At 31.0% G+C, this 13,951-nt stretch overlaps 1 protein-coding gene across 1 annotated transcript in view; it reads right to left on the reverse strand.

The window, feature by feature from the left end:
* The window catches only part of LOC106678292 (autism susceptibility gene 2 protein), a gene marked incomplete in the record, with an annotated part of 202,544 nt that overhangs the window by 4,455 nt on the left and 184,138 nt on the right, over positions 1 to 13,951 (reverse strand). Inside the window, 10 exon segments of the mRNA XM_067045884.1 lie at positions 615 to 757; positions 838 to 1,092; positions 3,979 to 4,087; positions 6,304 to 6,547; positions 7,502 to 7,534; positions 9,143 to 9,304; positions 9,474 to 9,664; positions 10,185 to 10,330; positions 10,733 to 10,849; positions 11,162 to 11,325. Of these exon segments, the coding sequence (XP_066901985.1) occupies positions 622 to 757; positions 838 to 1,092; positions 3,979 to 4,087; positions 6,304 to 6,547; positions 7,502 to 7,534; positions 9,143 to 9,304; positions 9,474 to 9,664; positions 10,185 to 10,330; positions 10,733 to 10,849; positions 11,162 to 11,325 (1,557 nt within the window).

Consider the following 13,951-nt stretch of genomic DNA (forward strand, 5'->3'; position numbering starts at 1 on the left):
ATTAACTAAATTATAATTTAAAAATGTTTTTGTCCAATGACATACATTCCTTCTATTTTTCTTGCTCATGCATGTATACTGAGGGTAACCAGGATACCATTATTATTAATATGTTTATTGTAATGCAACATCTATTTGTTACATGAATATGGCTTTTGTTTTTATATCAGTCTTAGATGGATATTAATTTAAATGATAACTATCAAACTAATTTAAACTTTTATGACTATATTATGTAATATGCGGTGAATATAATATAATATGTAGAACAATGAATTTTGAGGAAATTAAAATATTAATAAAACAGAAGGAAAAATGGGTTAAACAAGAAAAATGATTTTCTAAAAGCCTCCATGTTAAATGTTTAGCTGGCTAACCATTTTTTGAGTTCAAACCAGCAAAGATAAAATGATGTAGTCAGATTGCAGAGCTGACCACTATGCCTTCCTCACATAGCTTCTCTCTCTGCCTCTATCATAAGTTTCCAAAGCCATTACTGGGGGTAAAGCAGTACATAGTTTTATTTATGTCCATTAATAAAAAGCTCAGATTCATGTGAATGAAATATAGACGGTTACAACAGAACAATTATTCTTTAAATAATTAATTTGTACCTTATCGCTATCGAGACTGAGAAGATTCTTCCTTTGGCTGGTGTGGACTAGGTGCTTTGCCTCGAAGTCCTGGGTAAAAGAGTTTAGCTTCTTCTTCTCGAAGAGCTGCTGCTACTAGAGGGTTGAACCTCAAAGGATCATACCTATGCAGGAGTATTCAATAAGTAAATCGATATAATATGTTATAAAAATAACAATATTAAAAATAAGTTATTTTAAATACCTATAATGATGTTCCCATGCGGGTGCTGGAAAATGAGGTGGTCTTAGTGACTGACGGAGATAAGCAGCCTCATCTTTACTGCTGCCTTCACCCCTTAACGGTGATCGTTCGCGAACTTTACTTCCAAGTTGGGCGAGTCGACGAGCCTTTTCTTCTCTTCTCGCCCTTTCCCTACTTTTCTCTTCCGCTGAAGGCTCTGGCTTCATGCCCCAACCTGTTGGGAATCCAGGGGGAGCTAATCTGCTCGAGTTTAATCTACACAACAGAAAATAATTTCAAATCAGCTAGATACATCAATTAAATATAATATAAAACACATATGAAAAAAAAAGAAAGACAAAAATAACAAATATAAATTTTCTGTGCAATATACAGGGCACAAAATCTATCAACTTATTTTAATATACAGCAGAACCTTGATTTGTTCTTTTCCTTAAGTCTAGTCTCACCCTTGATTCAATGGATGAATGAAAATCATGATTAATTGAAAACTTTGTTTAACAAATCATATATATGCAGGTACGTGCATGTGTGTCATATGTCATGTTATTATATTATCAAGGCTTGAATATAATGTAATCAGTCTTTGTTCTTTTGAGCTTTTAAATGCTTTTCCTTAATTTAGTTTTCATTTTTCTCAAATTCATATTGTCATTCCTTTTTGTAGATGTTCAGAAGGATACCACTAGCTTCCATTGCTTGAATTATCTGAATTTCCAGCCTCCTGAAGCATTAATGTTTCCTCAATTTTTAACAATTTTCATGAAACAATTTTCATATTCACAGATCATTGACGTAGTGGCCAGGATCAGAAGTAAGCTTCCAAAAATTGCATTCAAAAACACTAAATTATATGTCAGATGACTTCTTAACCATTTTGTTGCAATTGAAGAAATAGATTCTGCAGAAAATATGAATTTGAAAATTAAATTCTTTCTTTGATTATGTTATGCAAGGTTCACCCTCATCAAACTATTTCACAAATTTTTTTCAACACTTTCCCCAAAATTTATAAGACTGTTTTTAATTAACATTTTTTCTTTAGCACTCATTGTTGACTCCTCGTTCTTACTGTGTACAACAAAGGTCAAAAACAAATTTTTAAGTGTGAATCGGGCTAATAGAGAACAATAAGAAGGTATGATTTCCTAGAATAGTAATGACTATAATAAATATTTTTCTCAGACGACAATTGCATGTTTTAAACATACTGAATTAAAATAGTGTAATGCATAGGACAAGCTCACACTGCAGAAATAGATATAAATTATCGAAGTACAGATGTTAAATAGCTGCAAGAGTGACAAATGCCTCAATATTTTTTTGGGGGATAGAGAGCATGTTTAATCAACTAACATGGATAGTCAAGGTTCTACAGTAGCATGATAATTAATTAATGACTTATCTTTTATCTTAAAAGGTTCCTATACTACAAGGTTAGCTAAGAGATGCTCCAAAATAATTTCTAAACTCTTCTACAACAATCCACCCTCATCAGGCACTACCTGAGAGGGGGTTTCAACATAGTACAATAGCAAAATTGAAATGTGTTTCAATATAGCTCCATTAAATATAGCAATATTTGGTAAAACTAAGTTTGCCGATGTAAAGCAAAAGATACGTCCTATTGTTTGATACTCTTCTAAAAACAAAAATTAAATATGCTTATAATAATTTTAATGGATAAGCTCATTGTACAGAATGAAGAATTTTGAGATAAAATACTTATTTCCAATGTTTGTTTTTCTTCCTCTTAGTATGAGAAAGATAATGTAGTAATTACAACAAAAATTATGCTGAACTTATCCGTGAAAAATGTTGACTAAAAAATCAGAATTTACCAACAAAACAAATATATATATACCAATTTTTTTTTTGGGTCTTAAGGATCAGTCAATAATACAACTTTGTAATAATACATCTTCAGTCAGTCTGTTGTTGATATTTTGACTACCTACTGAGAAATAAACCGAAAAAAAAAAAAAAAACCGGTACATAAACACAACTTACTTTCATTTCAAAACTGTTTCAATCCTTCCCCAAATCTGAACATGGTAACATCATAATGTAGAACACACTCCAGTTGATAATAGTAAGTAATGTTGGTATTAAACCCTATCTTGATTGTAATATTTATTAGTTAGATTGCACTATGTACTTGTAGTTTTGTGAAAATTATTTGAGGAGAGTGTGTGTTCTAAAAAAACTGTGTTTTTCTTATTACAGGGCATGACTACACAAATAATAAAGTTGCGAAACGTCACCAAAAGATATATTATTACAAAGTTGTATTATTGACTGATCCTCAAAACCCACCAAAAAAAAAAATGTATACATATAACAGTCATAAAAAAAGTGATCAATATATATATTTACTATGAATTTTGAAAATTTTATATTCTTTAAAATTATTTAGAAGTTTTTAAAAAGAAAAATATCAGAAAATCATGAAAATACATGGACCAAGTAGATAAAAGTTGGTTCCACTTCCCTTGGTCAAGGTAGCAACCACAAATCTCATGGCTTTAATTTTTATACCATATTTTTCGCTTTATGAATCATCCTATGCTACCAAAAATAAATCTATTTGTGCAGGCATGTTTTATTTGCTTGTTGCTAAGTACCTGAAACCTGATTTTTTTTAATTTACCTATATTAACAAAGATATTTTTTAAAAGGCCATATTCATTTTTTTAAAAATATTTTAGCTTATGTAATTTTAACACTGATATAGTATTAAATAGGAATTTGAATTTAGCATTAATTTATTTATTTTCGACAAAAAAGCCTCGAAATCACTAACTAAATAACAGTTGAAAATAGGAGAAGAAAACAAACAAGAAAAGTTTTTTTTAATAATTTGTGACAAATACTTCCTTGTATTGTATTCAGGAAACTATATATAGATAGGCAGTGTGACTGGCCATTTGAGAATGGTCTTTGAATTGGCAAAACATCATAAATATGTTAAAAATATATACATAATAGAAAACTGTTCATTGTTATATAGTTTTATAATAAAAAATAACTTTTATTATTAAAAACTCTACAACATATGTTTTTGAAAAATCTTGATTTGCTCAACACTGAAGTAAGAAGAAAGAAGAATTTATTTATATACGACGTAGATGGATACATTACCTTGTCCATGGATCGTGTAAAGGAGGAGCAGTATGAGGAAATGTCGGCAAAGCTGGATATGCAGTTGGTGGGGCTGCAGCTGCAGCATACCTTCCAAACATACTTCCACCTAGCATTGCATAAACAAAATGTTATTTACCATTAATAATTATCAATGTTGTGGTTAGATAAAAGTAAAGTTAGGTTAAAAACATAATTACTACTTAGAAACATTGTTAAAATACATGAAGCATGGTCTTTTCCTCCCTATAGAGTTCAATTTTTTTCTTATAATATTCCATTTAATTTTTAGATAACTCGTCCCCATTTCTGATTGAGTACTTTTAAATGGAGGGTAAAATATAAGAAAAGACAACCGACAACCATAGAGAAAAAACTATAAATTTTGTCATCATTCAAGCTATACGAGATCATCACTCCATTTAATTTGGCAAAAATAGTGTAACACACAGAAAATAAGATATTTCACATAACTTTATTTTTAAAAATGATTGTACAGTGTATAATTGGGATCTCGAAGGACCTAGGATTTTTTCATTTACCCAGTTTTCTAAATGGGCAGCTTTTTTTTTTTTTTATTCCTGCAAAGAAGCACTGCGGCTACAGAGGGCCTATTGTACACCGTCCCTCCTTTGCTCAAAACAGGCCAATTGCCTTTGCAAATCTGGACATTGTGTAAGGATCCACTGTCTCGCAAAGTTTGGGGTCAAGGTAAGATCCTTACTGAAGATGAGGAATCGTGTTCTTGCTATTACATAACATCTACAAATGATGTGGGAAGCAGTCTCTTCGTCCTTCCTGCAGAACCTGCAGATAGGGGACTCTATCAATCTTATTTTATAGAAATGCTTATTTAGCTGACAGTGTATCGTGTATAGACCTGTCACCCATCTTAAAATACTCCTATCCATGTTAATAAGACAATTACTTCTTTTCGGGCAGGAACCCTTGAGGAACATTTTTGATTGTTCCATTCCTCTGGTATTTCTCCAGAGCAACCCAGCCTTGCTTTCAGCAATCATTTTGATGTGTCTCTTCGCATGGCTGAGACTAATCCCACAAATGGGGTCAGGTACAAAAGGAGCGGACTCAGATCCTTTCCTTGCTAGGTAGTCAGCTCGCTCATTTCCTTTAATGTCTTTGTGTCCAGGCACCCATTCCACCCGCACCTTATTGGCCAAGGAGAGAGAGTTCAAGTTAGCCTTACACTCTTCCACCAATTTAGAGCAGGTTACATGCCTGACTGTCTATGTAAATCGTAATTAGCCTTTCCTTCGTGCACTCTTTTATTAAATTCTGGGCACAGACATTTATTGCAAACACCTCAGCCTGGAATACTGTGGTGTGTTTTCCTAAAAAAATGGATGTCCCTTGATTAGGCATATCCAACCTCCATATTCCTGCTCCAGATCCTTGTTCCATTAAGGATCCATGTGTATAGCAGTTTATCCCATTGCATGGCTTGTGTGGGGTAGACTCCTCAATCTTTAAAATAGGCAGCTTTCTTGACGTGACAGTTTTCTTATTTACAGATGTGAAATTTTCTATTTTTGTATGTATGTACTTTTATTGTTGAAAACAATATAAAACTCCTGGCTTAAAAAAATCATTTATATTGGTTTCTAATGGAATACTACTAACTTTGAGGTGTTTCTCGATGGTATAAATTTGATCAAATATGCCAAGATTATTAATATTTGACATCTCAAAATAATAGTTTTACATAAACACATAAGATTAAATTTTTAATGTTTTCACTATGTCAATCTTTGGCACTCTATCTCAAGTCTCTTCACAACTCACACCAGAGAGTCCATTTGTTAGCAGCTGTTAATGAATTACAGTTTTGTTTTGAAATTTTGTGCACTTTAATTCACTTATGTATCGTACAAAACCTTAGACAGTATTGAAAAACAAAGCATGTGTGGAAGAAATTCAAATGTTTGTCAACAAATATGTCGGAAAGTGTCCAGACCTGATAAATTGTCTTACTTATATAGGTTATTGAGCCTCATAGAGACAATTATAAAAGTAAACATAAAAAACAAATCTAAATTATAATGGTTTAAAAATTCTCTGTAACAGGGCTATTTCAATGTTAAAGTGACAGGACCTCATTGTAATTATCAATAGTAGAGTTTTCTCAAGCTCCATCCAGAGCCCACTTAACCAGGTTAGACTATAAAAACAGTAATAATAAAGTTTACAACACCATTAAAATTATTAGCTTTGAAAAAAAAGCCTAACAAATAATATCAAAGAAAACAAAACCAAATACAAGAGCTTTGTATACAGAAAATAAAGGATTTATAGAGATTACTTTACCTTGAAAACCAATAGATCCTGGCTGTCCCATTGGTGGGAAAGCAGTGGGAGGAGGAGGTGGCTCGAACGTAGGTGGTGGTCGATGGGCAGATGGAAATGGTGGCCCAAACATATGAGTAGGAGGTCTCAATGGGTCTTTCAAAAGCGACCCAACTTTCGACTCTGCAGATAAGCCACCTTTCTGTTGGTGATGGTAAATCTCCCAAGCAACGCGGACGTGCATTGCATTCCACTTTCCAGTTTTCTGAAATCATATAAAGAGATTCAATTTGATTATTTGACTTTGACCAATTAGTTGGAATTTTAATTTATACCACACTAAACTAATGCTCAAATTAACTGCTACATAAAAGAGAGAAAGCACAAAAAGTTTAAGATTAAATAAAATATTGCTACTTAAGTTAACATTACCAAACTATGTGAAAATTATATGATCAGCTTTGACTAAATAATGCAAATTGACTTTAAATTTATTTATATTGTTCAATTAGCAGCATAGCTATGTTTAAGGAGTCACTGTACCATCTTAGTAAGGGTGATCAGGGAGTCAGTCGCATTAAAAAACTAAGGGTCAGGAATAGACAATTCTTCACAGCCTTAATTTTGATATGAGAAACTTGTCTTTATTATTTGTGTTAACGAACCTTACATTCTTTTTTTTTTATTGTAGTTAATCCACACAAATCTACTAATAGCAGACTTCTTGTTTCTCATATGTTTTATTATTATTTTAGTTACATTACACCATACAATTTAAACCTTATAAATTACACTGAGTGAATACAATTTAAACCTCAACCCCTAAAGAAATAATACTGATGGATTTTTTAAATTATAACTGAATCTTTATCGATGAAACAGTAAGGATGATATGACAATCTATTTTAATTCTTAAAGACAAATAGGAAACTTATAAGGTGAATTTGTAATAATAAATGATTAAAGAAGGAAATACTGAAAAAATTAAAAGTTCACTGTCTCCGTAAAAAAGTAAATTTTATTACTAGAGTCAATTCCAAAACAAGAATTTGTATGCCAATTTGATTAATGCTCTGCTAATGTTCAGGCCAGTCATTTTTCAAGCAAAAATAAAAATAACAAATTATAAAAACATAAAATAACATAAAGGATAATTTTTAAGCCAATCAGAAATAAATGTGAAAATAAAATAAAAAAAACAAAAAAAAAATAAACATACCACAGTTTTAGGTTTAGTAGGCTCAGTCAGTTGCTGTGAAAGAAAGAAATAATAAATTAGTAGGCAGCTCAAAAACGCTTCTTCATTTTCAAAATAAATTGAAAACAAGATTAAAATAATGCCACTAACTCACTTCTTATCAAGCATAAAAATGATTAATATACATACAAATATATCATTCGAAACACTTATCAATGAATATCTCAAATTAAAATTAAAGAATACATACACAGAAATAAAAGACACTTTTAAGATGAATAAAAATAAAACATAAAATGTCAATTTTAAATTAAAGGATTAAAATTATCAAATAATTATTATACATTTTCTCATTAGCAATGAATAAATTCTTTATTGAGTAAATAAAACACGGGTAAGTTATGTAGAACATAATGTTTGGAAATTATGTTTGTTATTTATATTGTGCAAGAGATTTTATTAAAGACAATGTTGAGAAGGCTTTAAAACTGAAACATATTGGGGTTACCAATATTATTACATGTAGTCAGCTGTTTTAATCCACTCTGAGGCTATATTTCAACAATTTTCAAGCGTTAATATGGATCTTATCTTTGCCTTATTTAGTTTACCTTGATAAAATTACTACAAAGTGGGTCGAAATAATCGCTAACAATAAATAATAATATGGGATAATCTACAACATATCAATTAATTTCTTAAGATACTGCAATAAGTATTCTGTATTAAGTAATAAATTTTCTGAAGTATCTCAGAATATTTATTTGTAACATATTTACAAGCATAATTTAAAATTAAAACACTAAATACAAGACATGTATTATTGCTATTTTTTCTTCTCTATTTGTTATATTTGAGAAAGCCAAAATTAACTTTGGGATTTTTCACTCAGTTTGAAGTAATTTAAGAACTTATACCTCATGTGATTGGCAAGAAAGTAATTTGAGTTTTTTCAGAGTGAAATAAAACTTAATTTTTTCTATTCCAAAAATGAACTTTAATCAGCCAAATATCCTCCATTTTATTACCATCTTTCTGATAGCTCTCAAAGAACTTTCGGTTTTTTTCAGCAAAAGCTCAATCAATTGCGATTTGAGATCATTGCTATTACTGAAATTTTTACCATTTACAAAGTTTTACAAATAAAAACTTAAATCAATATTGTAAATGATATCCGATGGTGCAAGATTAGGGTTATGTTGGATGCGTCAGCACTTCTAAACCAAGCTCCAACAATTTTGTACATGTTGCAAAAAATGTGTTAGGGGTCGCATTGGTGAGGTTGAATATTATTCCTGAGCAATTTTCCAATTCTGGCCTTTATGAAAATAAAAAGTAAAATTCTTATTTCTGAACTCCATGTTAAAACTGACAGCTGTAAAGAAATTACACAGAATTGGTTTCTATAGCAACCTAAAGCTATTTACCAAATCTCAAATGATAATAATTCGAAAATTGGCAAAAAAAGAATAACAAAACAAACATACAACTATCTACTGATGCGAACCAAAATTACTTTCTTGCCAACCATATATTAAATGAAAATAAAGTGGGCAAAAATAGTTATAGATAATGAAAACTAATCACATCATTATAAATAAATGAACTTTATTGTCAATATATTATATTGTCAAAAAATATAAAGAATTCGAAGACACTAACCTTTGGTGTAAAAGTTGGAAGATGGGTTGGTGGAGCAAATGGTGTTGAAGGACCAAAAGTTGGATGTAATAATCCAGGAGAATATCCTGGATACCCGGAAAAGCCAAGGCCTTGACGATAAAATGAAGAATCGATTCCGGCAGTTTTAGGCATTTCCTTGAACTGGAACAAAAGCGGAAGATTAGGAAATAAAGTATAAAACCATATTCACCCTATTTTGCTTCATTAGGATCAGAACAAACCTGACTTTGGAGATTTTGCTACACATTAAAATTGTGTGAGGAGTGAATTTGACATTATAGTAACAAAGTAAATAATATACAATACTCACTATGGGTGGTGTGAATAGTGTTGGGGCTGGAGGTGGTATTATAGGTGTAGTATGCTGGTGTACATGGGTATGCTGGTGCTGATGATGATGCATTTCTGTTCGGATATAGGGTCCCCGGTCCTGTGTTGCTAAAAACCTTGAGTCCAGCTCACGTCTAAGGAGGTCACCTTGATCTGAGGAACATACATAACCTATATAAAAATCAAATAATGAGAAAGGAATTTAATGTTAAACAAATCTATGAGTAATCATCACAACTCCATTTCAGAACTGTATCAACATTTTTTCCATTTGCGTGTGCACTTGTGATTGGTGTAAGCTTAGAAATAAATAAGTGGATAAGATGGTAGGGGGATGCGGTCAGCAAAAACCATTATTTATTTGTGTGTAATGTAAATTGTAATGTTTTGCTTATTTGTGTTTTTTTGCTGACCGCACCCCCTGACCATCTTCCCAACTTATTAATCTAAGGCCAACTATCTACACCTGAGTAGAAATGAATATTTTTAATCTGTGATGTATTATCATTATTATTAAAGTATCAACTCAGCTAAAAGAACATTGTAATGACTTCTAAAAAATTAAACCTATGCCTTTATAATTTGTAATCATAGAAGCACAAATTAAGTAATCTATGGAAACAGTGATCTAAGTAATGTTTAAGGCTACACATCTTATATACAAATACATGTATCAATAAATTCTACTTACTGGACTGAAACAAGGACTCGGCTGAAAATGGATTAGGTGCGGGCGGTGCAGTCGAGACAGGAGGTGGCGCAGGTGGAAACATTGGTGCAGGAAATTGAGGATGACTAATTCGTGCTGCTGATGGGACCTGCGACCCACTGCTCGAGCTGAAACAGAATATTTTTTTTTTCAAATTATTTAACGTACAATTATAAATAGAGCATGCTATGTCAGTTATTTTATCTTTAGTTTCATAAATTATTACAGAATAATCTAATGAGGCCACAACTAAAAGTCAGTTGTAGTTTTTATGTTCCATCAACACAATAATTAGCACATAGTATTAAATTTGTTATTTTAAAAAAACAGACTTTTTTTTTATAACAGCTTATTAATGTATACTTTTAATGTTCATTACCCAAACTTAAACATATCCATGGTAAAATATATTAAAAATAGCTAATCATAAATTCAAATTGAATTTGAAATAGGTAAGGATTAAGAAAAGTAAAAATAAAGAGAAATAGAGAAGAAAGAGAAATCAAATAATGTAGTTTTAATTATCTTACCTAACCCATACTGATGGCTTAGTATATGACAATGAAGATTGCTGTGGAGGTGGATGATAAGGTGAAAGACTAACTGGTGTTCCAACACTCCCGCGGCTCAGACTGCTTACATTGCTGCTACAGGACACAATTTAGAATTAATTCATTTTTAATCTTAAAATAAAATTATTGTCTTGTTATAAAAAAAAAGAGACAAATATTTTTAACTAAATACAATATTAATATAGGACATTTTATTTTCTTATATTTTAATCAAATAAATAAAGTAAAGAGAAATAAAACCAATATGATATAAGAAAAATACTATGTTTCTTTAAAGACAACATTTCATTACAAAAGATAAAAAGAACATAAAATATGTCTAAATAACCTAGAATTTATTGTACTTTGAAAGAACTAAATAATGTTGAAATAATGGTCGATAATTACCTGTAGCTATCCCTTTCTCTAGTTGGGCTATGACCTCTTGGACTATGGGTTCGACCAATCATCGAACTATTTACGGTCTCTCGATGGCTTGTTGTTGTGGTTGTAGTCATAACAGCACAAGTTGTCGTAACAATTTTCAAGCCAACTGGAGAACGATTTATTCTCTGAAGAAAAAAAAATTATAAAAATGATGACTTTTGCGAGATACTATAACTACTAATGGGAACTTTAATAAAAATAATCATATTTAATTGGACACCTTCTATTCGTACAATTTTTTTTCTTTTTAAGGTGATTGAAAAGGAGTAAAGAAAATGTCTTCTAGTCCTGTTAATTGCAGTGGTAACTTTTACATAATTTTTTTTTATAGTAACTGTTATAAATATTTTCACCCAACTGCATCTTAAACTTGATCACTCATCTCTTGTTTTGTTAAATTATTACTATATTTCTTTTAAACCACAAATTTTAATTTTATAAGTCCCCAAGCAAACTGATGAAAAGTTCTGTTGGTTTTTAGTAACTACTTTGGATTTCAATATTTTTTAAAAATAATTTTGATAATCCTTGTTTTATCAGCTCCACTATTTTTCATTTAATTCAGCTCAGTAGTTTTTTTTTTAGATAAAATATTTCAATAATTATTTAATATATACATACACAGCCGACTCTTGATCATTTGAATCTTTCATTGATTTGTAGTTTTCACCCGGTCAGTAAAACTAAAGATTAATTTTTAAAAAATCAATGCGTCTTGGTCCTCCAGGTAATTTGAAGTTATAGCAATGACATCTTCCTTACTAACTCAGTTGATAATTTGAAGTCAGGATTCCCCAACTCTATAATTTGAAGTATCCTACCTTACAATATGCATATACTTGTTATTGTCCATGCATACACGTGTGTTGTGTCAAACTCGAAGAAAAATCTCGACTCCTTTTAAAATGAGTGTTAAATGGTACATTTTAACAACCATGAAAAACTTGTAATTTTTATGTTTTTTTTCTTACTTGTTTGCACTGTATCTGTTTAATACTCAGTAAATTTTAAAACAAAGATCACATAATTTTAATCGAACTCTCTTTTTATTTAATTATTTTTCCCTACCTCTGGATTACTTCAACTTTTTTCATCCTTGAATATCAAATGATTGAGAGCCAACTGTATACACATTTAAGTGTGACTGAGTCGATATGTAACATTTTATAAAGATTCAAATGCTTCTCAATATTGAATATGACTTTAAAGAAATATCTATGTTAAGCGGAAGAATTTATGAGAAGATAAAAAAAAAAAGTAAAAAATTCTGTTTTTGTTTTTTGTAACATTGAATGGAGTCATTAAATATATCTTCTTAAACAAATTAAAGATAGTATTAAGATGTTATAAAAAATAGAATAAACACAATAAAAAAAATTACACCTTAAGTATTACCTAAGGTTGATTAAAAGTGACCAAACCACTATTGACTAGATGTTAAAGCGATAAATCAAATGTAAGCTCCTTTTCAAAACAAGATAGTCTTTTATTTATGTTGTTTTTTATTCCACCTACATTTTTTTTTAAAATGAAAAGTTGGTTCCTGAAGAGAAAGGGGAGTTGATATATTGGAAACATTTTCCACATAATTACCTTAGGGTTGCTACATACTGAGTATGCACTATCATTATGGATATGTGTTTCGTAATTATGGCCAGTGAAAAATATTGACAATGCATATTGACATGCATGGCCTAAAATTGCAACTTATATTTTTAACTTCGCTGAAAAAGCAGTCTATGACGTCATAGACGCATTAATTACTTTATTTCCGTTTTTAATAAGACAATGATGATTCATCGATGTAGAATAAAAATATTTAAACAAATAAAAGAACTTTTCCCATCAATGTCTCAATTAATCGATAATTACCAATTTATCCCAAGTTAGAAAATTGTTATCTCACGAGTAATAGACAGGTTAGCTCATAACGAGTTTAAAACAATGATTATAATGGCATTGCGGGAGAAGAGAAGGGGGGAGATATTGAAAAGGGAAGGGGAAGGAAGTGCAATATCGGCCTAATTATGTAAGGCGGTCCTGTTTTCCGGTCGGACGAACTTCCCATTAATATTAATCACATTCCGCTAACGCCGTTCCAACTTAATCAGTTTGCCTTCTCCTGCCTTCCACCATCTCGTTTTAGCATCCTTATACTTTTAAACCGACACCTCATTCTAAACATGACCAATGACTCTCCACAGTGTATATACCAAAGAACATATCTGCGAAGATGAATAACTATTTGTCCTGACACGCAATGCACAATTCAGTGTTTTTCTTCGTAAATATTCTAATTAAAATACCTACTGTTTCAAAGTACTTCATTTAGTGTAAACAACGGATAGGTGGCAAATCCTACTTTCATTCAAAGAGAAATTGAAGCCAATAACAGTGGAATTGACCACGCCCATCTTGCCCATGTTTACGTAGAAGTGGATGGGATTCTCTCCAATATCTGTGAAACTGTTTATTTAATTGCAAATATGAACTGAATATATTAAATGCTATTTTCAATACTTTGGTTTATCAATACAGAAATCAATTAAGCCGTTCTCGAGAAATTTCTGTTTTAATCAAGACATTCATGAGCAAGATTAGAGTAATATTAGAACTGTAAAGTAAACAGAGAAAGGAGGTAGCCAGTGATAGGTTTCAACTCCTTCCTTGCCCATAAGGCACGCCTTTTTGGCTTCACTATTCCTGGCATCTTACCCACTCCACTTGACTCTAATCTCATAGTATTTTCAA

The sequence above is a fragment of the Halyomorpha halys genome, unplaced genomic scaffold, assembly GCF_000696795.3.
Source record: "Halyomorpha halys isolate HHAL.00 unplaced genomic scaffold, Hhal_1.1 Scaffold10.1, whole genome shotgun sequence".
Taxonomy (NCBI): domain Eukaryota; kingdom Metazoa; phylum Arthropoda; class Insecta; order Hemiptera; family Pentatomidae; genus Halyomorpha; species Halyomorpha halys.